This window comes from Daktulosphaira vitifoliae, unplaced genomic scaffold (genome assembly GCF_025091365.1).
Source record: "Daktulosphaira vitifoliae isolate Bord-2020 unplaced genomic scaffold, ASM2509136v1 Scaffold_2, whole genome shotgun sequence".
Lineage (NCBI taxonomy): Eukaryota > Metazoa > Arthropoda > Insecta > Hemiptera > Phylloxeridae > Daktulosphaira > Daktulosphaira vitifoliae.
In genome coordinates this window covers 7646509-7669795 of record NW_026099573.1, presented here as the reverse complement: position 1 = coordinate 7669795, position 23287 = coordinate 7646509, and the positions used below count along the sequence as shown (strand labels likewise).

Below are 23287 nucleotides of genomic sequence, written 5' to 3'. Positions count from 1 at the left end.
TACCATATTGAAAAATATACTATTTTTGTATGATAATTATGGGTTTTGTATTTTATTTTAATAGAAGTTGATGTTGCTTTTGCAATTATCCATCAATTTTTTAAAATTAAACACTATCTACAGATTTGCATCGAAGCGTTTCTTATGATAGTGATTTGAATCACTGTCAGATTAAATCTATACTGGACCCTACTATGCAATGTCTCCACTATGCCGCGACACCACTGTGCTACCGTTTTTTTATTATATATATGCATATATAATTATATATATATATGTATATATTATAAATAGCGTCAATTAACCTTTGTTAATGGAAAGCTGTAATTGTTAATATTTTCAAACGATTCTTTTGTTTCTATTGGTTGAATTTTTCTTTCTTTACATTCCAAACATGAACAATGCCGTTTTGTTTTCTCGAACATTGATAATCCCATTGCTGATTCTACTGAGTACCTAAAAATAATGAAAATAACTATTTTTACATTCTTCTTAAAGGTTTTAATTTTTTTTAGAAAGTTTCTGTTGAAGTTAAGAATGTTGTTAGAGATTATTAGAAAGCCACCCCGTGTCTCCCTAACTAAAGGTCAATATTGACCAAAGTCTATCCCGACTTTAACGTAATCCTAGACGGAATTCTAAATCTTCCTTTTCTTGATTCCATTTTTTACACCGTAAAAGATTTCTGCTTCTTCTATGTGTTCTTGACAGTACTACAAGACCAGAAGTTATTTTAACTCTTGGTTGATATACCCTTTGAGTGTAATTAATTTGTTATCTGAAATACAGTAGTGTTTTGGAAATCTCGGTCTACGTAATTGAATCCATTTTTTTTTCTAAGTCTGTGTAATTGATCCAAATAATTTTTTTACATAAGACCTTATTATTGACACTTAAGACATTTGTTTCTATTTAGTTAATCTATTATCATAGTATTTGACTCCTATACAGGAAAAGAATGTAATAGTTCACTGATTTAATTATTATGTGGCGTAGGTATAGGTCATTCAATAAGTTGATTCAGATTCTATAGGTGGAAACGATTCAATTGAATAACTAAACTTGTTCCTTACTTCATTTAAATCTTTAGTCATATAATTCTCAAAGTTGTTACGTATTTCTAATTATATAATTAAATAACTGCTTTAATTTTTGCTAAATTTTCACTTACTTTATAGTTATAAAATTATTCATTTTTTAATTATACAGAAGAATTTTAATATTTCTAAAGGAGTATGGCTATGCTCAATAAAATAAAAATATAAAAAAAGACTCATGATTGATATAATATGGTTAAACCGCAATAAAATTTTGGTTATTTGTTGATGATTGCACGACTGTTATAAGATAAACTGCAGTAATGTATTCAATTTGTTCTCGAACACTGTCTAAAACTGATTTATTCTCAATAAAAAATACTCTGAATATTTAGATATTCTTCTGGTGGGAATGAAATACCCTGTCATTATTAAAAAATCAGTCTAAGGTAATACATTATGCCGACAAAAAAAAAAAAATGAATGAAAATTATGAAATATAAACTAGAAAGCTGAAAATAAAATTTATAAATACTTAGATAAAATTTAGAAGTTTCTTATACAGTTAATAATATTACTTTATCTTTTGATACGTTTGGTTAAGTCAGGTAGATTTATTTTTTATATGGAAGTAGATTTAGAGTTATTTATTTACAATGAATTATTAAAATCAAACTAGCGGGGCTGAAATGTTGAACTAAATTCATATTCAATATTATAGGGTGATTGATGTCTCACTATGTCTCACCAACATTTTTTAAAAACAAAATTATTATAATTTTTTTTTCAGAAGTTAAAAGTATCCTTTATTGCATAACATAAATAAAAATTGGTTGTATACTCCCTTTCTCCTATTTAAAATAGTATCAATTTAAGTTTTTTAAATGGAATCATAAATATTAAATTATTATAAGAATAAGCATAATAATCTAACTGATCAATAACAATTTATAAACCAGTATTTTAAAAGATATTAGCATTTTTATACTATGGCGGGAGGACTATTGTAATTTTTATATGCACAGAGATTAAAACGAACAGACTCACTTTACTCCTCCTGCCCTCATATAAAGTGCTAATATCTTTTAAAATACTGGTTTAAAATTTGTTATCGACGAGTAATTTACTTAGATCATTTTGTTTATTTTTAGACTAATCAAATATTTATGATTCCATTGGAAAAAACTTAAATTGATACTATTTTAGATGGGAGAGAGAGTAGGCCAATTTTATTTTTATATTATATTATAAAATTATTATATTATTATTAATAATATAATATAATAATAATAATATAATTATTTATACTATAGAATATAGGATACCATTAACTTCCAAAAAGAAAAAAATTATAATATGTTTTTTATTTTTAAAGATTTTGCGTGAGACATAATTAATTAACAATCTATAATAGCCGTGGGGTTCTTAATATTTTACTATGTTTCGGATGTACTGATTTTTTATTATTATAGTTTTTATTAATATTAAAGTATTTATTATTAGCACTTAGTTTTAATTTATATAAGAGTCATTTTCATTGTAACAAAAATGAATCATAATTGTTTTCTATATTAATAATTGTAACAATGAATAGGATATTTATTTATTCTTACCCTTTTCCAAAAAATTCTTTTTTGTTTGGAACGTGTCCGTCATAACCGGGCTTAAGGTCTACATTATATTTACATTCCCTGTAATCGCAACGATTAGCTATTGTAGCTAGTTCGTATATATTTGGTCGTGAATTATGTTCTGTTTTTAGATCTGTTAAAACGGACATAGATGATCGCTTTACACTAGGATTCAAAAATAAGTCGTGTGTAAGGCTACCAAAACTGCGACCGTGTTGGAATTTATAACCTGGTACAAAACCGGAATAACCAGAGAGATAATGTGGTTGAGGTGGTAAAATATCTCTAAATGAAACCATTTCTCGATAATGTTAAAAATTCTAAAAAAAGTAAATACTTTCATCGTATTTCGATTCTTATAAATAATAAAAGGTATTAAAAAAATACCTGAGTTAATAATGCCGGGAAATTTTATTATCTACGATAACATTTTCTTCTTAACTTATTTTTTTTTATCTATAAGCTTTTTTCCTTTTGAGTTAAAACATTAAAAAAGTATAGTGTTAAATGTTTCTTAGAATATGAATATTTTAACTAGATTACAGTTAAAAAAATATTAATTAATCTCTATAACAGCAAATTTTATTATTTAAACAAACATTATAATCAAAGTAAAGTGTCGGTGAAAAAAAATTCCTAAATTAGGTTTGGTTTAGTAAGGTTGTCATATATATATCATTAAATTTATGCTTAACAATGACTTTAAAAATAATAAATTACATTTTACGACTGATCTCGAAATTAGTTTAAATAATTTTACTTAGATAGCCCATTAATTTGCAGTATTTTAATCAAAATACTAAAAACATGTTGAGCGAATAATAATTTTTTTTTTTAAATCTCGATTTTTTGCAAAATTTCTATTTTAATGTATATAATAAAGTTGAAAAGGTCTCATTAAAATTTCGATAATTGAAATTTATATTTTATAGGTGTTATCTATTAAAAAAAACTCATTTTTTTGGAAACTATTGAATATTTTTTATTTTCATAAAGGAAAAAGTTGTTCGGTTAAAAAATCTACAATATAGTATAATTGAATAATTTATTTATGATTCCTTCACGATTAAAAAATATAAACTTAAATTTTCTTTATTGGTAACCCTATTTTTAATTTAATGATACAAAAAAAAATATTATAATATATATTAAATTTTTATATTTATATAATTTATTATTATCAACTATCAGATAACCAGACAAAATTAAAATAATCAGATGTAACAAAACAACCTCATAACATTATAATAGCTAGATTACATTTCAATTAATGTACTTGTATGTATTAATACGATCACATTTGCATGTGCCCATATCTTTGTCTCCCATAACATCATTGTACCGTTTAATAGACATATATATATATATATTTAACACAGTGACATACAACAATACTAACAGGAGGGCGGATTGCACACATACACACTTTTTGTAAATCACGGCCAATGTGCCATAATAAGATATCCCTATGACAGTTGACAGTTTACCATCTTCGCGATCACTANGACAGTTGACATTTTACCATCTTCGCGATCACTACTTTTGCCTGATAATTAACTTAACTTCGCTACCCGTATATTATAATGTGTGTGTGTGTCGCCATCAGCTCCCTGTTGGATTATAATGTCTCTAGGTGTCCAGCAGGTTGTATTATCTATTTAATATTTCAATTGCTTAATAAATATTTATTTATATCGTTGTTAACCTAAAGTGTTATATATATATATTGTAGTGCGACCCTTGGTAGTTCCTCTAAGGGAATATAAATTAAATAGGAAACTTCAGTACCTAAGGTAGATATAGCCTAGCCAGCTATCCTCCGTTGGTCCCTTAGAATACTGTCGACGGGCATTTAGGCTCAACCCCTAAATAGCGACGTAACAGTATATAAATACGCCCTAAAATATACTTAATATTATTAAGAATGTTTTTAAAAATATTTGAATAATTATTGTATGACTATTAACAAAGAAAAATGTATTTTTGGTATACAAAAGATAAATTTTTGGGTTATGTTATAAGTCAAAATGTTGATGTAAAAAAAAAAAAATTGACTGAAAAAATCGCAGCCCTAATTTTATTAGTTGGATGTGAAATTAAAAAAAAAAAAAAGAAAAAAAAATCATTAAAGTTACTAAGTTTTTTGACAATGCATTTAAAATTTATAGTAAATAGAGCGAATCGAACTTATAGAGACAACAAGAAATGATAAAATAATTATAGAAAACTATCAAAACTATAAATTTAATGCAATTTAAGTGCATCATAACAATAACTTTGTTATGCTATTTTTTTTATAATTATCGATATATTATTATAATATTTTAAATAATATAATATTAAAATTATACTGTTCATCTTTTTTCAATTACCAACTGGTTCCGTTTTTCCCTAATTATACAGATTTTAATAGACAAATATCATAGTTTGACACACTTGCATAAAAAAAAGATGGTTTATATATCAACATTCTTTCATTATATTTACACTAATATATATTACATTAATATTTAAGTAGTATTAAGTTTAAATCATGATGAATAAACTGATGAAAATAGAATTTCTATAGCTGATAAACTTTTTAAGATATGTCTATTTATAATTTAAAAACAGAAAATGTTTTCATTATAAGAGTGTAATAACTTAAAAGTACCCTCACATACGCCTGACATATGCAATGTTTTACAAGGTTTTTGATAGCAAGTTAGATCTCTTTAATTAACATAATTTGTGGATTGACTCCTTCTTCTTCTTCCTCGCCTTAATCCCAATTACTTGGGGTCGGCCACCCTTATCCTAAACTTCCACTTGATACGATCTCATGCATCACTATAGATAATAAGTAAGGGCTTAAAGCAGAACATTGGTGCACTCAATTTTCTTACTCGAAAACCTTCTGTTACTTCTCCCACATTTTTTACCTTAGTACAAGTGTCATCATACATATCCTCTATTATATTAATGTACCATTTCGGGACTCCTTTTCTTATTAATGCCCACTTTAGAACCTCTCTCGGTACTCTATCATACGCTTTCTTCAAATCTATAAATACCATACACAGATTTTTCATTTTCCCCTTTTAATTTCCACCACCGGATCTCCGATTGTTTCTCCGTGTTTCTTCTATTTTTGTTTGTTCTCTTTCCGGTACACCACAACTCTATTACCATCAGTCTATGCTGTGTAGTTACACTCTCACCTGGTATAACTTTACAATCATTTATTCGCTTTACGCTCTCTCTCTTCCACATATAATAATCGATCTGTGATCTATTTCTCCCACTCTTATAAGTTATATAATGTTCTTACCTTTTTCTAAAATAAGTATTAACCACAGCAAGATCATACGATACTGCGAAATCCAGGATTCTTTCTCCAACCTCATTCTTCCTACTAAAACCATACCCTCCGTGTACTCTTTCATATCCTCTCCTCTAATTACCTTCATGTCTCTTCATATCTCCACCTATCACTGCATCCTCAATGCCAGGTACCCTATTCATCACCTCATCCATCTCACTTGTGGTGCATAGTCACTTATTATATTCAGCACTTTTTCCTCGAATATTAATTTCGCGACTATAATCCTGACACTTTTCCTAGCTACTTCTACTACTTTACTTTTCATTTCCTCATCCATTATTATCCCTACACCATTCTTTGTACTATACTTTCCTGATTATATTATTTTATAACCCTCACCTATTTCCCTGGATTTTTTTCCTTTCCACTTAGTTTCTTGCACACAACAAAAGTTAACTTTTCTCCTCTTTAATATGTAATAACTAAAAATAAAGTTGTTGGGGATTGTATTAATGAAGAAGAATGATAATGGAATCATCCGTAAAGACATCATAAATATAAGTACTTTGTTTCTAGTTATTACTATTAATTGTAGTTAGTGTATTAAAACTACTCTTACCTAATATTCACTGATGATGGTTAAATCTTGAGTGTAGATTTGTGGTTGTTAAAAATATATTTAAAACTATAGTAAGTGTGTTAATAAATGAGAATCCAACTTGGTTAGCAAAAGCGTATTTATTATTATAGAAAGTGTTAATTATTTTGACAAATGTATATTTTAAATTTAGTGTAAAAAGTTAAGTCTAAAAACAAACAGCAGAAAAGAATACGCACAAGTATATTTGGAATTATATTTTGAATTGATTAACTTGACATTATAGCGAGAGAAGTGAATAAGAAAGATGAAAGATTGACTGACTGACTAAAGCAGTCTCCAGCCCTTATATAACATACCACGAAAAACATAAACAGGGATGAAACGTCTGATTGAGTCATGCTTTACAATCAAAACAAGACAGTTACTTTTTATCACCTTCCCTTATTTAATGCTTTTTGTGGTGCCTAGAAGACGCTAAGACAGACAATGACTCATGACTACTTTGTAGTTGCCAAAAGTCAATACCATAAGTATAATCGTGTTAGCATATTCTTTTCTGTGGTCTTAGAAATACAAGAGGTATTGATTTTATTAATATTCCAAAGGAGAATATTACAAATACTTCTACTATTTTACACTTCTACCAGTTAATATTCAAACATTCCAACTACCTATTCTTACTTTGTATCTATCTTTTTTTTACACTGTTGACACTACAAGCGTTGAGTAGACCTGTACACATGATTGGCGAAACAGCTACCGCACAAGTTGTTGGTATCAAACACTTTATTCCTTAGGCTCCTCCGTTTTTAACTGCATTCTGTTGTTCCCGGGTACATCTGAGATGAGACAATGCACCTAAGTTTTGTTCAGGATTCCTCATACTCTTTTGACCAATAATTTTTACGCCGGCTGTCGACTTGACGCAAACTCATTAGTCGCCTTTTACGACTGGCAGAGGGGCCGTGGAAGTATTCTTAGTCCCTATCCGCAGGAAAAATTTGTGAATTTACTAATGTTAAAAATTTCAGCACCTACTCCTCACTATAATTAATTACTAATAACTTCTGAAATACTGGTCCAAATGATGTTATCAACCAGTCATATTCTTAATTAGATAATTTTATATTTTATAAATAAATTAAATATGTATGTGACCATTTAAAAAAATAAAGTTGACACTCCTTCGAGTTATAAGGGATGAAAAGTAATTATTAGCTGTTAAATCAAGAATTATACGTAACAAAATGAAATCAATAATTTCCAATATTGTATTTATTTTATGAGTAATCAAGTATTCTGACTATATTTTTTTAAATTAATTAATTTTACAAGTTATTTCAGAAACTAACGACGGGGAAAATATGAATCTAGATTTGGAATCCTATAAAGAATTCAAATAATTGATATAATTCCGTATAAGAGTTACCTAAATATTGTAAATTGTAGATTGTTTTTCTGTTTAATTAGACCTTTTTAGGTTTTTCTTTTCATCAATAATGTTAAAATGAGTGGAAATTTATCTACTATACACAGAAATTTAAAAATTAGATACCATTAAAAGAACTGTTATTATTTTGAAAAGTATTGATAATATCTATGATAATATGATATATTTTATTCGAAATAAGATTCGTTATCGTATTCATTATTTTTATCGTTTAACGTAGTACTTAAATTATTGAAACTAGTTGAAAGTTTGTGAGCACTTTCATTTTGATCAACTTCTAAAATCAAATCACTTTCTTCGTCACTAGATAACTTTTTTTCCATTTGGTCTAATTCTTCAATTACTGATTTTGACAAACCCTCGTCATGTATTATATCATCTTCATAACTAATCCAATCTTTTTCAGCGAATTTTTCCTCTGTACTCTCAAAACTAGTATGGGAATATTGTTTTTCTAATTTTGACGATTCATTACAATTGATGCTTAGTCTTTTGGATGATGTAGATTTCTTGAATTGTAAATCAAATTCTATATTATATTCATTTTCATAATCATCAAAACAAAATTCATCACTTTCTTCTTCTTCAACCTCTGTGGTAATGAATTGTGAATCAATGACTTTAGGAATCTCTGATTTCATTTTATCAGTTGATGATTTAACAATCGGGGGAAACATTTTGCCTTTGTATTTTAATGCATCTATTTCTTTGGAAATGTCCATTTTTTGCGTTATTAATTCGTTAAGTATATCTTTTAGTTTAACTATATCAGCTACGTAAACGTTGGTGTTAGATGTTATGCCTTGAATTGATTTCTAAAAAAATATAAACAAAATCATTACGATTAATTTTCTTTTTAATACTTCAAAAAACTTTGAAAATCTCATGTTAAATTTTATTTAAACTAATTATGCCCATTATAGATTTGAAAAAATTTACTAAGGGTAAACGTCAGGTAAAAAGTATAAGTATGCAAATTTCTGAATTTAAAACTAAATAAAATAATGTCGAAAATATTAAGATATGAAAATTACACTTTTATTATGTTGTAAATCAATATCTTGTTGCAGTTGTCGAATATTTTCTTGAAGAGCTGCAAATGTAATTGTTTTGCTTGTATTAATTTTTAATACGTTCATTAAAAATTCTTCTTTTTTTTTAAATTGTTCCTATTAATGTATTCGTATATATTTTAAAAATAAAGAAAGTATTAGATTTTTTAATTAAATGATTGACTAAAGTGATATTTACTTTTAATATATCTATTTCTTTGTTAAATTGTTCTTTTAAGTCACTTGCATTATACTTAGCCTTTGTTATCATGTATTTTATGACAGTCATTTCCATATTATCTAAATTTATTAACATTTTGAATTTTTTCATCATCACATCTTTAATGGCTATTTGATATTTTTTATAATTTTCTTCCATGTGATGTAAGTCAATACGTAATCGCTTCGAATGCAATATTAATTTTTTATAGGATTCTTTTACATCTTTTCTTTCTTTTTCTAAAGTTGATACTCTTGTTGTAATATTTTGCATGATATTTCCATATAAAAGTACAGATTTGGACAAAACTTTTGCCTCGTTCATTTGGTTTTTATTTAAAATTATAGTTGTTTCTACGTCGTTTAATTTCAGCTTCTTTTCAATCTATAAATATATATATACAGATCTAATTATTAACTCTTATAACTTTTGATATAATTATAATTTTGTTTTATTATTATTTTTTTTTTATTTAAAAATAGTCATTTTTTAGAACTTATTAGGGAAAACTTGATGGGCCGATAAAAACTTCGAGATAAGTAATTATTACATTTATTAGAACTATTATACATAGTTTAGGTAAGGTATAATTTATAAATATACACCAGTACTAGCTACACCTATCTGCATATACCCACATTACACATTAAATTTATTTCCTAGTGAGCTTTAAAAATAGGTGTTCTAAAATTTTGAAACAATAAAATAATTAAATATGTTACGGCCCCGCGTAGCTTCGTTATACACGATGCCCTGCGACTCGTGCCACCTTTATCAGTCGTCGCTCTACTGACCAACATTACGTGCCATACGCCACTGGGTAAAGTCCAACAAGTGCCGAACGGCCGACGACGACCCGCCGCAAATGAGACAGCAGTCTTCTTCCCGTTGTGAAAGTGACAATGTCGACGAACCGATTCGCACCCGCGCACCGTCGCCATCAACGCTGCTAACCTTTTATCGCCTAAGGATTACGCCGGACATCACGTCGTCGACGCCAGCGAAAGTGCCGCGATATTATGCGAAGATTATTATTATTGTGTTTATTTTTTCGGTTTGTTTTATATTTTTGTTAAAATAATCTGTTGTCGCTCATTTAATAAGCGGCCCACGGGTCTCTACCAGTGTCGACCACATTTTTGCGACGTAACTCGTGTCAAACACTATTTTTTAAATTTTTTTTTATTATTATAATAAATAATAAAATATGCTTTAAAAAATACAGCGTAATTATTATTGGATCAAAAGTTCAATCAAATCTAATACACCTTTTATTTATAAATCATGTTATTGTATATCACTACTAAAATAAATATACACATAAACTTTAAAATAACAAAAGTTTACTCGAAATGCATCCAATTTTTCAATTTTAATTTGCAATTCTTGGTTTACAACATCTAATTCTGCGTACTTTACCCTTAATTTCTTCTTTAAAAGATCTATACTATTATAAACATTTTCAATACACTGTTCTATTTCATAACGTTTTGACCGCAATTCAAAAGTCAGTGTAAACATTTTTGGATCGCAACCTTCTGGTAATACATTCTCATCAAACATCATTTGGCCAAACAATGTAGCAGAATCTATACTACCATCATCGTTTGAATCTGAATCTGAGTCATCACTTTCATCTGATGATGATGAATCAGTATCTGTTTTAATTTTATTAAAAATTGCATTTGTTAGTTTGTTTGAATATGATAATTAAATTGACTGAATACTCACCATCATCGTCATCTAACTTAACTCTGGTTGGCTTAAATTTTTTTTTAAAAATTTTTCTCAAGTGTTTAGCAAAGCTATTATTTCGAATTTCTATCTCAAATAAGTTATTTACATCAATTGCTTCTTTATTTTTGTTTTCAATGATTTTGTAGTTACGCCTAATATCTTCTTCAATATTAATAATCTATTAATAATAATAATAAATAAAATAATAATATTAAAATTCTATGATAAAATGATTAATTATTATTATATTTTTCAAAAAATCAATATTTTGATGAAAGAATAAAAATTTTCTCAAAATAATTGAAGGACTATGTGTAATAACTACTAAGTCCGTTTTAGAAAAATTATTTTTATAAAAAATTTAATTTAAAGTAAATATTAAATATTTGTTTTAGATAAATATGTCTACAAATAATAGTACAGAGTGTAATACGGGAATCTATCATATTTAAAATGCTGTTATAGCTATAAAACCTATGAATATAGGAAAGAAGAGTACTTGTAATTGGTAATTTTGTATGTGAAAAGTCTTTTTCAAGTAATAAATCATCTTTGATTGAATCAAATGAGTATATTTGAGGTTGAGATGACGCTTACATGCTAAATGTTTTATCACATTCTAATCGTTTTGTGCTAATTCGAATGTTTTATATTATTCATAATACCATCCTTGTGAAGATATTTCACCGATAAATAAACTGTTGCTTTAATTGGCATTGGTTTACGAGGTATATCAAAAAATGTTTACAAAATGCCCTCATCGTATTCACATTCTCGACTTTAAAAACGCATCTCAAACGCAAATGCATGGAGTCCCATTTCAAACTCACTCGTCGCGATAAACTAATGGAAAAATAAATATTGTGAACCACACTACCAATTGCTCGCCCTCTTCCTCTCTATAATCTATTTTTGTGTTATTGAAGCGGTTTAATATACGTTAAACTCCCGTGTCGCACTCTGTAATTTTAACTTTTCTATTGTAACTAGACTTTGTACTGAATTTCACAACAAAATCATTTTTATTCAAAATAATAAAAAACTATTTTCTGAAAATGTTGGAATTTTCTAAATGTTACGCAAAGCTTCAATAATTCAAAACATATTTTTTTAACCTGAGCTGACAATTCATTTTGTTTTTCTGTAATAATGTAAACATCATAAGAATATTCATCTTCAAGTAAGTCATAATCATTTAATATTAATAATTCTTCTTCTAAAGTCAATGCAAATAGCTCCAGAAACTTTATGCGCAATACAACGGCTATTCTCTCAGTTTCCAACTCAGCTAAATGGTTATCAAACATTTCAATTTTTGTAAAAATTAATTCGTGTAAACATTTGTGTTTGTATCTTAGTTTTTTTTCCCTCATTATTTTTATTTGATTTTCTAAAAATGATGATTTTATTTGACATTTTTCTATTAAAGCATATTTAGTTTGCTTTAAATATATAGGCGATTTTTCTGGATAGATCAATAAGTATTCATGATCTACACAATGATGTGTAATACAAGTTTCCTCTGATGTTTTTAACTAAAACAATAATAAATTTATGATTATTGTTGTTATTGATGTAAACTCAGAAATTATATTGTGTGCCTATATATAAATTTGGATAAGAGATAATGTTAATAATATTAAAATACTATTGCCAAACTTTTTATGCTATTTTATTTTTAAAATAAATTATCATTAAATATTGCAAAAACAGTATTACTGAAAAATACAGAATGTCTAATCATGTTTGGACATCTTTCATATACATCTTGTATCAGCAAACATATATTTTTTTAAATAGTTATTAAAATCTTAGACAGCCTTAATGTGATATTTTTTATTATTTGTCTTTAATAAGAAAGGAAGTAAAAAAAAAATTTTTTTACCTATTCAAAAATTTTAAATTTGCCATTCTTAGCTATTTTCATGGAAAAATATTTGAGATAAATATTTTTTATAATTTTAGTTTAAAATTTAATTCTAATATTTTTTGGAATAGATTGTATATGTATTAATAAAGCAAAATATACAAGATATCACAGATATCTAACTGATAAAGCTTATTAATATTGATACAATTTTCATTTTATTGAAATTTTCTTTAATAATAATTATTGCCTTTATAAACTACGTTTAAAACATATTTTTTTGTTATTCATAAATAATAAAAAAAAAAAATGAAAAATAAAAAATGTTTGGTTTTTTTTTTTCAAAGTTTTAAAATACCCACGCGTTAAAAGTATGTTTTTATTCCTTTTCTTATTATTGGAAAATAATAAAAATATACTAAAAATAAAAAATAAATTAAAAAAAAAATAATAATTGCTGATTCAAAAGTTATTAATGATATCAGATCATGATAGGATAATTTGTATACAGAGTTTTTCATTAAAAAATATGTACTAAAAATCTTACTTGAAAATCGTCATCATTTGTAATTGTAGGAAAATCATTGGGTAATACCAAGTTTGGATCATTTAATTCATTTTGTATTGTTTGAATATCAATAAGAAATTTTTTATAATCTTGTATTAAATCAATTTTTTGTTTTTTTAATTCGAATATTTTTTTGTTGAATTCTGATTTTAATTTAAATATCTATTAAAAAAAAAACGTTTAAGAAAAATTTACTTGAATGATATTACAAGAATTGTAACATATTTACAAGCAGTCAAGTAGAGTAGTGTATCAAAAAATTAACTAATAATTTTTTTAACTTGTGAGAGGTGACGACTTGGGTCACGCAACGGATTGTGAAGTCGCCACCCTTATGGCTCCCTTGCAAAAGGAAATCGGGTCGCCAACCACTTAGGCGAGGGTCTTGATCATAAAAAGAACAGCACCCGGACCATAAGTGGATTTAAGAAAATAAAAATAAAACCAATAATATGCACTTTGATGAAACAAAGTGGATATAAAAAAATTATATATACACATACTAAAATATAAAGTGTTGTTGTAGACTATAATACGCTGATACCTTGTAAATATAACAAATAGGTTTATTTGATGTCACCAGTGGTGGACATAATTTAGTATGTCGAAGACCGTTACCTTAAAACTAGAGAGAATTATTTAAAGGGAAAAAAAATAAGATACACGTGAATATTGAAGATATTCACGCAATAAAAAAATTTTTGTTGATTAAGAAAATTAAGAGGACTTTATTAAATTATTAGTTAAGTTAATAGTGGACAAAACCCGAAGGCAAAAACCACTCTGCAAATAAAGGGACAAAAGAGAAAAAAAAACAATTATTAAGACAAAAAAAAATTTTAACCTACAACTTTTAAATATTACACATGAAGTGTCTTCCGCATTGGAACATGTCCGTGTACTTCGGACGCGGCGGATAATTTCTGTAATCTGGCCGGCCGGACCGTACTTGGGCATTGCGGGAATAATATATATATATATATATATTAAATATACATGACACACCACTGACCAATAACCTTATATACAACAATGCTAAAATTATATACAGCTCATAACAAAATAAATTTACAACAGAAAAAGGGCTCAAAACAATATATTAAATAAAATAAAATACGATACCCAGTCCCGGATGGGACTCATCCTAAGATGGGAATCTCGGCCCCGGAAATGGCCGATGCCTTGCTGAATTAATACATTATTAAACGACACACACGAAAAAAACAAATTAATGTTGGCTGTACGCACACAGCCAAAATACCACAACGGTGGTTCAAAGGGAAGAGAGCCCGACAAATTCCTACACACCGGGCGAGACACAACGACGACGACGATTACGTTTGGGAGAGGGTATCGGCTTAACAATTTACAAAATATAAAACAGATAAAAATATGAACAATATTAAAATTATACAGGTATTGACAGTGGTGGCCAGTATATGTGTCATAAAGGGAACGATTATTAAACTGATAAAGAATATTGTGTGTATAGAGTTCACCTTGACAGCAACAGTACAGTTTTCTGATTACACGGCCGGATATAACGTACGCGCGCCCATTAGCAAAGCAACAGTAAATCTATATATATCATAAAATTCACATTTTGTCACGTTACACTTGTAATTGTAAAATTTAGAACATAAGTGATTTATAAAATAAACAAACCTCTTCTTGGACGTCTAAGTATTCATCATATTTGTCTTCCATTAATATTATATCATCTTGGGGTACTTTGTAGGTAGAAGAGGACTTCAAATTTAAATTACCAATCGTACTTCTAGCAACATCTATTAGAATTTCTTCCTCAGTATCGAATTTTGTTATGTCAGGTTTTTTCATTTCTAGGTCGTGCATTTTAATTTTTTCTGTTTTTTCAAAATTTTTTCTCTTAGCATATTTATCAATAGCTTTTCTAATATATTTTGGTAGAGAATCGTAAATTTCTCTAACGTTTCGGAGAAAAACTTCCCATTCTGCTAATTTATGAACAGTATCGTCAGTAAATTTTTCTATAATAGTAGACTTTCGTCGCCTATAATATAAAATAATAGATAAAAAAATGGATAGTTCTTTTTTAGTATATATAATCAAACCTTTCAAACGATAAATTTTCTGAACTATTAGCAGCATGTAATATGATTAATTAATATTAATGTAAAAATTGTCTACTAACCCAACCCAACATATATAATGACTATTAAAAAATTTCAATAAATTTCTTACTTTCTTTTAGGATGTTTTTTAGATAACAGAGTCTCAAGTAATTTCCCATAAATTTCTTTATGCGTTTTATGCTTAATTGTTTTAACGTTTATTTTACTACTGAAATAAATAAATATACTTAATGTTCATTAGTGTATCAACTTTTGATTTTCAAATTTGATTTACATATAATAACCAAAATGTCACGTACGATATTCCTTGTATTTCAAATGAAGGTGTAAGAACACTTTTTACAAAGTAGTCTTTTACTTTTTTTAATCCTAATTCTTTTTTTTCGAGATCAAAAGCTAGTTTTGAACGTAAAATATCCATTTGAAGTTTAGCTTCATCGTAAATTGAAAGAGTTATTCTTTCGTCTAATTCGAAATATGAATGTGGTAGCTGCAATGATTCAGGCAAAGCCATATTTTTTTTTTGTATATTTTTAAATTTTAATTTAAGTTCAAGTAATGATTCCCTTAATTTATGTTTTTCTTTATTAGCCATATTTAGTGCTTTCCATTTTTCTTTATTAATCTTTCTCTCTTCTAGACTATCTTTGATATCCTCTTTAGTATTTATTATATCTTTTTCCTAAAATAATCTTATAATAATGAAAATTTAATTTAATTTTAAACTAATAATTAAAAACCCAGCACAGGGGGGTTCTGGTACTATAGGGACATGATGTAGTTGGGTCTAATATAGATTTAATCTGACAGAGATTAAAATCACTATCATAAAAAACGCTTCGATGCAAATTTGTAGATAGTGTTTAATTTTAATAATATTGATGAATTATTCTAAAAGTAACATGACCTACTCTTTCCCAATCTATATCCTGATTTCAAATTTTATGATTTATAAATGTAACATATGAATAAATATTTATAATAGCAATTAAATAAAGTATGAAATTGATATTTAATAATTTAGTATTGTAATTTTTAAACAGAATTTATAAAAAATTATAAATGTAATTATTACTTTTATGGAAAACGTATATAAAGGTTGAAGGTCTTGAAGCAATAAATAAAAAAAAAAATTGTTGTAATTTATAAAATAAATTTACTGGTCTGCAAAGAATTTTCATTTGAGACCAAAATATACTTTTCTAAACTTATTTTGCACTGATTCAAATCTGCAATTAGAGTTTCAAATATGGCTTTTATAATAAAAATAACCTACTAATTAACATAGAAAGTATTTATGTTTGATTATTAGGTTACGTATGAATAATCGATAAATATATTCTAATTAAAATTAATTTGAAAATTTTCTACTTTCTATACGCTTTTTTAAGTTTTGAACCACTCCTATATAAAGAGAAATGGTCCGATTAAAAATAAAAATATATAAAAAATGTTAGGTAAATATCTCATGTATTTATAAAAAAAATTAAAAACATTTCAAAAATTAGCAATTTTCAAATTTGTAATTTTTTTGGAGATTTCCCCTATTACAGGAACGAGGGAAATTTTTTCAATTTTTGAGGGTAATGTCTTCGATTAGATACGATTTGAGATCTTTTGACGTATCGTTGAAAGAAATCGGTTCGGTGAGAGATCAGAAAAAGTGGTAACAAACAAAAAAAAAAACACATCATAGTAAAATTAATACCTTCTTAGATTTGCATCGAAGCTAAGAACTTAAGATTAAATATTATATAAAGTGCTGAAATTAATTATCTTAAATGAAACTTGATTAAGGGGTGAGCTAGAGAATGTCGTTAAGATGATCCCTAAAAGTTAACCTATGGTAATTTATAGAAAAGGGGCATAATTATAAAATCATGAGGGGCAAAAATATATATGATATAAGCATAGTATAATCAATGGTGGAGCACTTTAAATATGTCATTGGAACATAGATACAATATAAAAAAAATTTTGAATACTAAATAATATTTTGTTAGTCCTTTTCTTGCAAATAAAATACTAATGGATATATCACAAATTTAGAATAGAAAATTATTGAGTTATGAATATTTTAATATACAGAGTAATCGGGTTATTATAAACTACTGTATTATTCGCAAAGTTTAGTTTACAAATATTTATAGAAATCATCCAATTATTTATTATTATCACCTGTAGTTCAGGCTTAGAAGGTAGTTCAACAACTTGCAATGAGCATTTGCTTTCATCGGTGTGGTTGCAATGAAAATGATAACAAAAAATGTTTCCATCATCTCCAAATGAGTACAATAAACGGTAATCGTGGCTAAAATACAAGCCTTTAATTTTTCCAGTTATATTATCGTGCATTGAGTGTTCAATATAATCTTCCAAGTTCAAAAAATGTTTAGTCTGGATATTTGTTAAACGAATTCTACCATTTGTAAATCCCATCAAAAGTATAACTATTAATTTTGATTGGCTAAAAGGATAAAAATATTTTCAATTATGTTATACATTGTTTTTATCTTATATATTATAAATAATGGTAATAATTTTATAAAAATATTTAATAATTTTTTGTAATTAAGGGATATTAAATATGGATAAATAGTTGGTATTGACTCACTAAATCAGAGCAGATGAAAGTGGTTGGTCGATTTTGTCGGGTATTAAGGAAAAATTTATTAGTTTTGAACTATTAATATCATATTCGTACAAATAACCAGAATCGTAACCATCTATAGATACCCATACAGTATTCTCATTAGGACTATACACAGCAAAAATTATGGGATTCGGTACTGGAGGGACATATATTTTTGGTGGTTCTTCATCTTCTTCGGAATCTTGAAAGTATAATTCTTCGTCTATTTCTACCCCAGGGTTATTTTCCTTGAGTATTTTCAACTTTTCCCTTTTACGATTTTTTTTTTCTTTCTTTTTCTCATTTAATTTCTTTATAAATTGATTTCGAATTATTTCCGATTTAATACTTTTTGTTTCTATTATTTTAGGTTCGAGTCTCAATAAAAATGACTCCTTGGTGTATAATGGACGACTAGTAGGAAAACTTATTTCAGCAATATGACCACTAGCACAACTAATTAGAGCTGTACTTTTCTAAAAGAATCACATTTTAATAACAAAAACAGTAAGAAAAAATAATATTGTTGTATTTAGTTTACCTGAGAAGGTTTCCAGCATATAAAAGTGATAGATCCAGGAAAGGGGTAAAAACCAACAGGCTCTAATTTAAATGGGTTTCTTATTAACTTATAAACAAATACTGAACAATCTTCACTTCCACTTACAATTATTTTATTATTATTATTTGTTTTTAAGTGATTAACACTATTCGTATGCGGTTTCGTAACCTTTAAAAATATAACTAATTTAATGATTTATTAAAAAAAAAAAAATTAAACATGTAAAATTAGAACGATCAAAAATCTGGTTCTAATCTAAAACTTTAATTAATCTCGTATTACTGATGTTATCATGTTTTTAAGATATAATATTTACTTGAAGTAGAGTAAGATTTATTAATTCACCATTGACAATCTCTTTGAGAGGTACTAAGAATATTTTTAACAAGCCGTTTTTAAATCCAGCAACAAATATACTTTCGCCTGTTGCCACCTAGAAAATAAAAAATATATTGTGAAACAATCTGTAGCAATAGGTACTAAAATCATATACTTTTAATGGTAACCAAATCAAAGAAGTAATAGGTGTTTGAAAATTATGGGTGAATATTAAATTTTTATTTACGATGTCATACAAATGGAACCACCCATCTAAAGACGTAGTAGCAATATAGTAATCAGTTGGTGATGGCTGTAAACTTGTTATTATATCTCCATGAAATTTAGCTAATCTTCTTAAAGGTTTTGCATTTGCTGATACTTCAATATCTGCAAGCCATATCCCTCCATTACCGTCCTGTATTTCATAACATTATAACATTTAACAAATCAATATAGAACTGTATTATACTTGTAGAAAATAATCAAAGGAGTTGATATCATCATTAACTTTGCATAATCCCATGATTTTAGCACGTCCAATATCGTCTTCGATAGTTAGAGTAAAAGATGGCTCTATTTCAATCACTCTATCTTTTTCCGGCGGATCGGCCATATTGACTGTGTAGTAATACCAAGATTTAACGGTGCCATCTTTGCTAACACTCGTTAACTCCATGTTAGCTTCAGAATATAAGAACATAATGATTGGCTCCGAATGACAAGGTTTTCTACCTTTTCTCATTACTTGGATTTTTATTAGTTCTTCATCCCATACTAATATATTTCCCCATTCACAACCAGAAATGACCTTTAAAATAAACGTAGTAAGCCTTTCTTTTTAAACATTAAAAACTTACTTTTTCATCAGGCATTGAATAGGTTCCTATTACATTTGATATTTCCGTTTTTCCGAATCGACCAAGACGACCTTGAAGTTTTAGACCCGTAAACGTCTGAACCATTTTCCAGAATTTTATGTGGCCCGAACCCGCTGTTGTTAAATGATCCGATATGTAATTTGAAAAGTGACATACGTATACGTCTTGACTGTGCGATTTAGTTCTCAATATTATTCTTGATTTTTCCCAGTCCCATATTGAAATAGTGTTATCTGGTTCTCCACCTTGCGAACACAAATATTTTCCATTTTGGCTGTAAAAAAAACATCACTCAACTTTAATAATATTTTTTACTATTCATTATTATTTTAAATTAAAATAAAGTGCAAATAAATACATGTAATATTGATAGTAATGTATTACAGTTTTCAATTGCAACTACTAATTCTATTGCTATTAAAAAATAGCAGCTATATATCATTTCTATTGATAATTTGGTGATTTATCCAGCTTTTAATCTTACATTTGTAGCAGATTAATAAATAATAGCAATGCTATTATTACTGAAAATAGCAATATATACAAAATGATCGGTTTAACATAAACCACTCAATTATTCGCAAAAGTAAAATATTAGAAAAAAAAATTTTGATTTCTTATAGTTATATATATTTATTGAATTATCAGCTAATAATGAATTTAGCATTATCACTTATAACTTAAAGGGACATATTTAATTAACTGACACAATAGAAAATTATTTGACTAAGAAAATAACTGTTAATATTTTTGACCAGTATTTCAGACTTCATTAACAATTTAAAATAATAACTGAAGGTGATGAGTGGGTGCTGCTATTTTTACCACTAATCATTTTCCGACCATACTCTTCTTCCTGTATACATATGAAAATGAGAATAAATTCTAAAGTACTGGTTTATATGTTTTAATCAACCAGTTATTTTCTAAATTAAATCATTTTCTATTTTATAAGCTAGTTAAATTTGTATGTTGTCAAATTGATGTTCGGTTGGGTTGGATTTTCATTTTCAGCAAAACATTTTTTATATTATTGTTCAAAAAATTCAACGTGATTATACTAGTTTGATTTTCAAACCAATTTTTTCAAAGAAAGTTTTTAAACTTAACCAAACTCTCAATTTGCTGCTTTCGTTTTAAAATTGAACGCGTAATACACTTGTACAATTTATGTTTAACATATGTAGGATGATTTGTTTGTGTATAACGCTATCAGTAGGAATAGGAATTATTTGTTCTTATGTATTTTGTTATATTATTCTGAATACATTAGCAGCCAGTACAAATTTTTGTAGATTGAATTAAATTTTAGTTATATTTCGTTATCAAGGTTATAGTTTTGAGTTTGGTTGGATTTTCTCTACTGAAACGAAAAGTATTTCTACTTCTTCCTTTTCCTGGCCTTAATTCCAACTACTTTCGATTGACCAAAAGGAAAAGTATTTTTACGTTACTTTATAATCCTATGACAAAGAAGAATGAATTTAAGTAATTTCAAAATGGCTCAAACAAAATTTGTAAATTCATATAATCTCCTATCTTATCCTAACATATCAGTTTCATTATACTGTCCGTTTTCGGTTAAAATGGTGTAAATAGTCTTTAAAACTGGTAGTAAAACATTTTATTTAATATTGTAATATTTAGTTTAATTGCAAATTCATGATCTATTATTATTAGACCAAGAATTAAATATTCATAAACATTTTTGAAAATGGTTGTCTTATTCATTTTATATTAGATTTAAAATACAAAATGTTTTAGTATATAAGACGAAATGGAATGAATTGTCGGGTAGAGTACCTCGGGAGCCCTTGGGTAATCTCATGTATCTATTTTACGTTTTTGATAATAAAGTCTTTACTATCGTGTATTATTTTATTGTACTTTAAGTGTATGTTTGTTTCAAACATTTCATCTTGTTTTAATTACATATTTTAATTATTACGTTTGCTTTATTAAAATATTTTCTTTTATATTATAAATAAAGATATGAGGAGTTTGTCTTTAAAAACATAGCATACGTCACGCCATTGGGAGTTAATTAATGAGTTATTTATGCTGATAATAGTTGAGTACCCTTAGAGTTTACTATTTTAATTACTATTTGGGTTACGGCTAATAGTCGTGAACATACCCCTTGGTAGTGTTATAGGGGAATAAGTTTATAATTAAGTCAGAATTCAAAAATTTTATTTATTCATTAAATTAATTAAAGATACAACAATGGTCAACGGCTATAGCAGGCACAGCTAAAAGTCAGTTTAATATATCAACAGTAATGTTCATATTAACTACCACCACAATCTGTACGCAATATTCTTTGCTACCACATTACCAAACTCTAGTCGGCTCTAAACTTTATCCTTAATAAAACTTTTTTTTTAAGCTGACTCGATTTAATAAAAGCAAATTTAATTATTTGACCTATATCTGTATTTTATTTATAAATTTCTATTTACCCAATATAATTTATGTTAAAAGTAGAATAATGGTTTATTTGTTTTTTTTATTACACATCTTATAGAATATGTTATTGTTTTGTTTTTTTTCATATTTTATCCATAGATGCAGTGATATTAGGTAAAAATCTGATAAGTTTCTGTATAATTTAGAAAAAGTTTTGATTTTATCACTAGAAAATATTTTTCTATATTTTGTCATGATTATAAGTAGAATGATTACTCAACGATGTTTGATTATATGGTGTCAAAGATTAATATCAATTTAACATTAAAAAATCATTGCACTATAACATAAACTAGTTCATAACACGATCATAAATCATTTCAGAAACAAAATTTATTTTAATAATGGCGCCTTTTAACACATTCGACGAGTGATTTGACCTTATGATTACCACCAAAGGTTCAAAATTGATAAAAGTTAAACAAAATTTATATCATCTAAATTTCATTCGATAATATTGTGAAATATGTTATTATTAATATGCATAAGGTCGCAAAAATTTTAAACTAATATTAATTTTTAAATTTGGGGGATACGTGGTAATTTTTAAAATATATATAATATTAGGGTATCAAAATTCAAATCTAATGCGTATTTTTCAAATTTTATTTTGTATAATAATAAGATAGGACTAATAAAGCCAATGTTTGCTTATTGAAATATATACTATAGACCAAATAAATTAACGTAATATTCATATTAAAATATCTATGCCTAAAATATCAATGACCAAAGTTGAAAAATAATTATTAGCTTCGATGCGAAGCTGAGAAGGTATTGGTTTTACTATGATGTGTTTTTTTTTTTTTTTTTTTTTTTTTTTTTTTTTTTCCCCTTTTTTTTT

The 23287-nt window shown here is 26.8% G+C and overlaps 2 protein-coding genes across 4 annotated transcripts in view; both read right to left on the bottom strand.

Annotated features, from left to right (window-relative positions):
- LOC126899108 (protein FAM166B) overlaps window positions 1–2967 on the bottom strand; it is a 4329-nt gene extending 1362 nt beyond the window's left edge. For both annotated transcript variants that reach the window (XM_050673665.1, XM_050673666.1), the window contains exons 1-2: window positions 2651–2967; window positions 306–456 (exon numbers count right to left, since the gene is read on the bottom strand). In XM_050673665.1, the coding sequence (XP_050529622.1) occupies window positions 306–456; window positions 2651–2967 (468 nt within the window). The remainder of the gene's footprint in view (window positions 1–305; window positions 457–2650) is intronic.
- A 5158-nt stretch (window positions 2968–8125) lies between these two features.
- LOC126899099 (cilia- and flagella-associated protein 44) overlaps window positions 8126–23287 on the bottom strand; it is a 19204-nt gene continuing 4042 nt past the window's right edge. The window contains exons 4-21 of one of the 2 annotated variants that reach the window (XM_050673644.1): window positions 19954–20248; window positions 19566–19904; window positions 19269–19511; window positions 19092–19208; window positions 18755–18943; window positions 18196–18689; window positions 17760–18048; window positions 15881–16263; window positions 15691–15789; window positions 15561–15584; window positions 15133–15499; window positions 13447–13629; window positions 12148–12567; window positions 11027–11210; window positions 10643–10953; window positions 9275–9679; window positions 9058–9192; window positions 8126–8838 (exon numbers count right to left, since the gene is read on the bottom strand). In XM_050673644.1, coding sequence (XP_050529601.1) covers window positions 8191–8838; window positions 9058–9192; window positions 9275–9679; window positions 10643–10953; window positions 11027–11210; window positions 12148–12567; window positions 13447–13629; window positions 15133–15499; window positions 15561–15584; window positions 15691–15789; window positions 15881–16263; window positions 17760–18048; window positions 18196–18689; window positions 18755–18943; window positions 19092–19208; window positions 19269–19511; window positions 19566–19904; window positions 19954–20248 — 5125 coding nt within the window. In that variant the 3' untranslated portion in view covers window positions 8126–8190. Of the gene's footprint in view, window positions 8839–9057; window positions 9193–9274; window positions 9680–10642; window positions 10954–11026; window positions 11211–12147; window positions 12568–13446; window positions 13630–14589; window positions 15046–15132; window positions 15500–15560; window positions 15585–15690; window positions 15790–15880; window positions 16264–17759; window positions 18049–18195; window positions 18690–18754; window positions 18944–19091; window positions 19209–19268; window positions 19512–19565; window positions 19905–19953; window positions 20249–23287 lie in introns of both variants that reach the window. The other variant, XM_050673643.1, reaches the window with a different exon arrangement.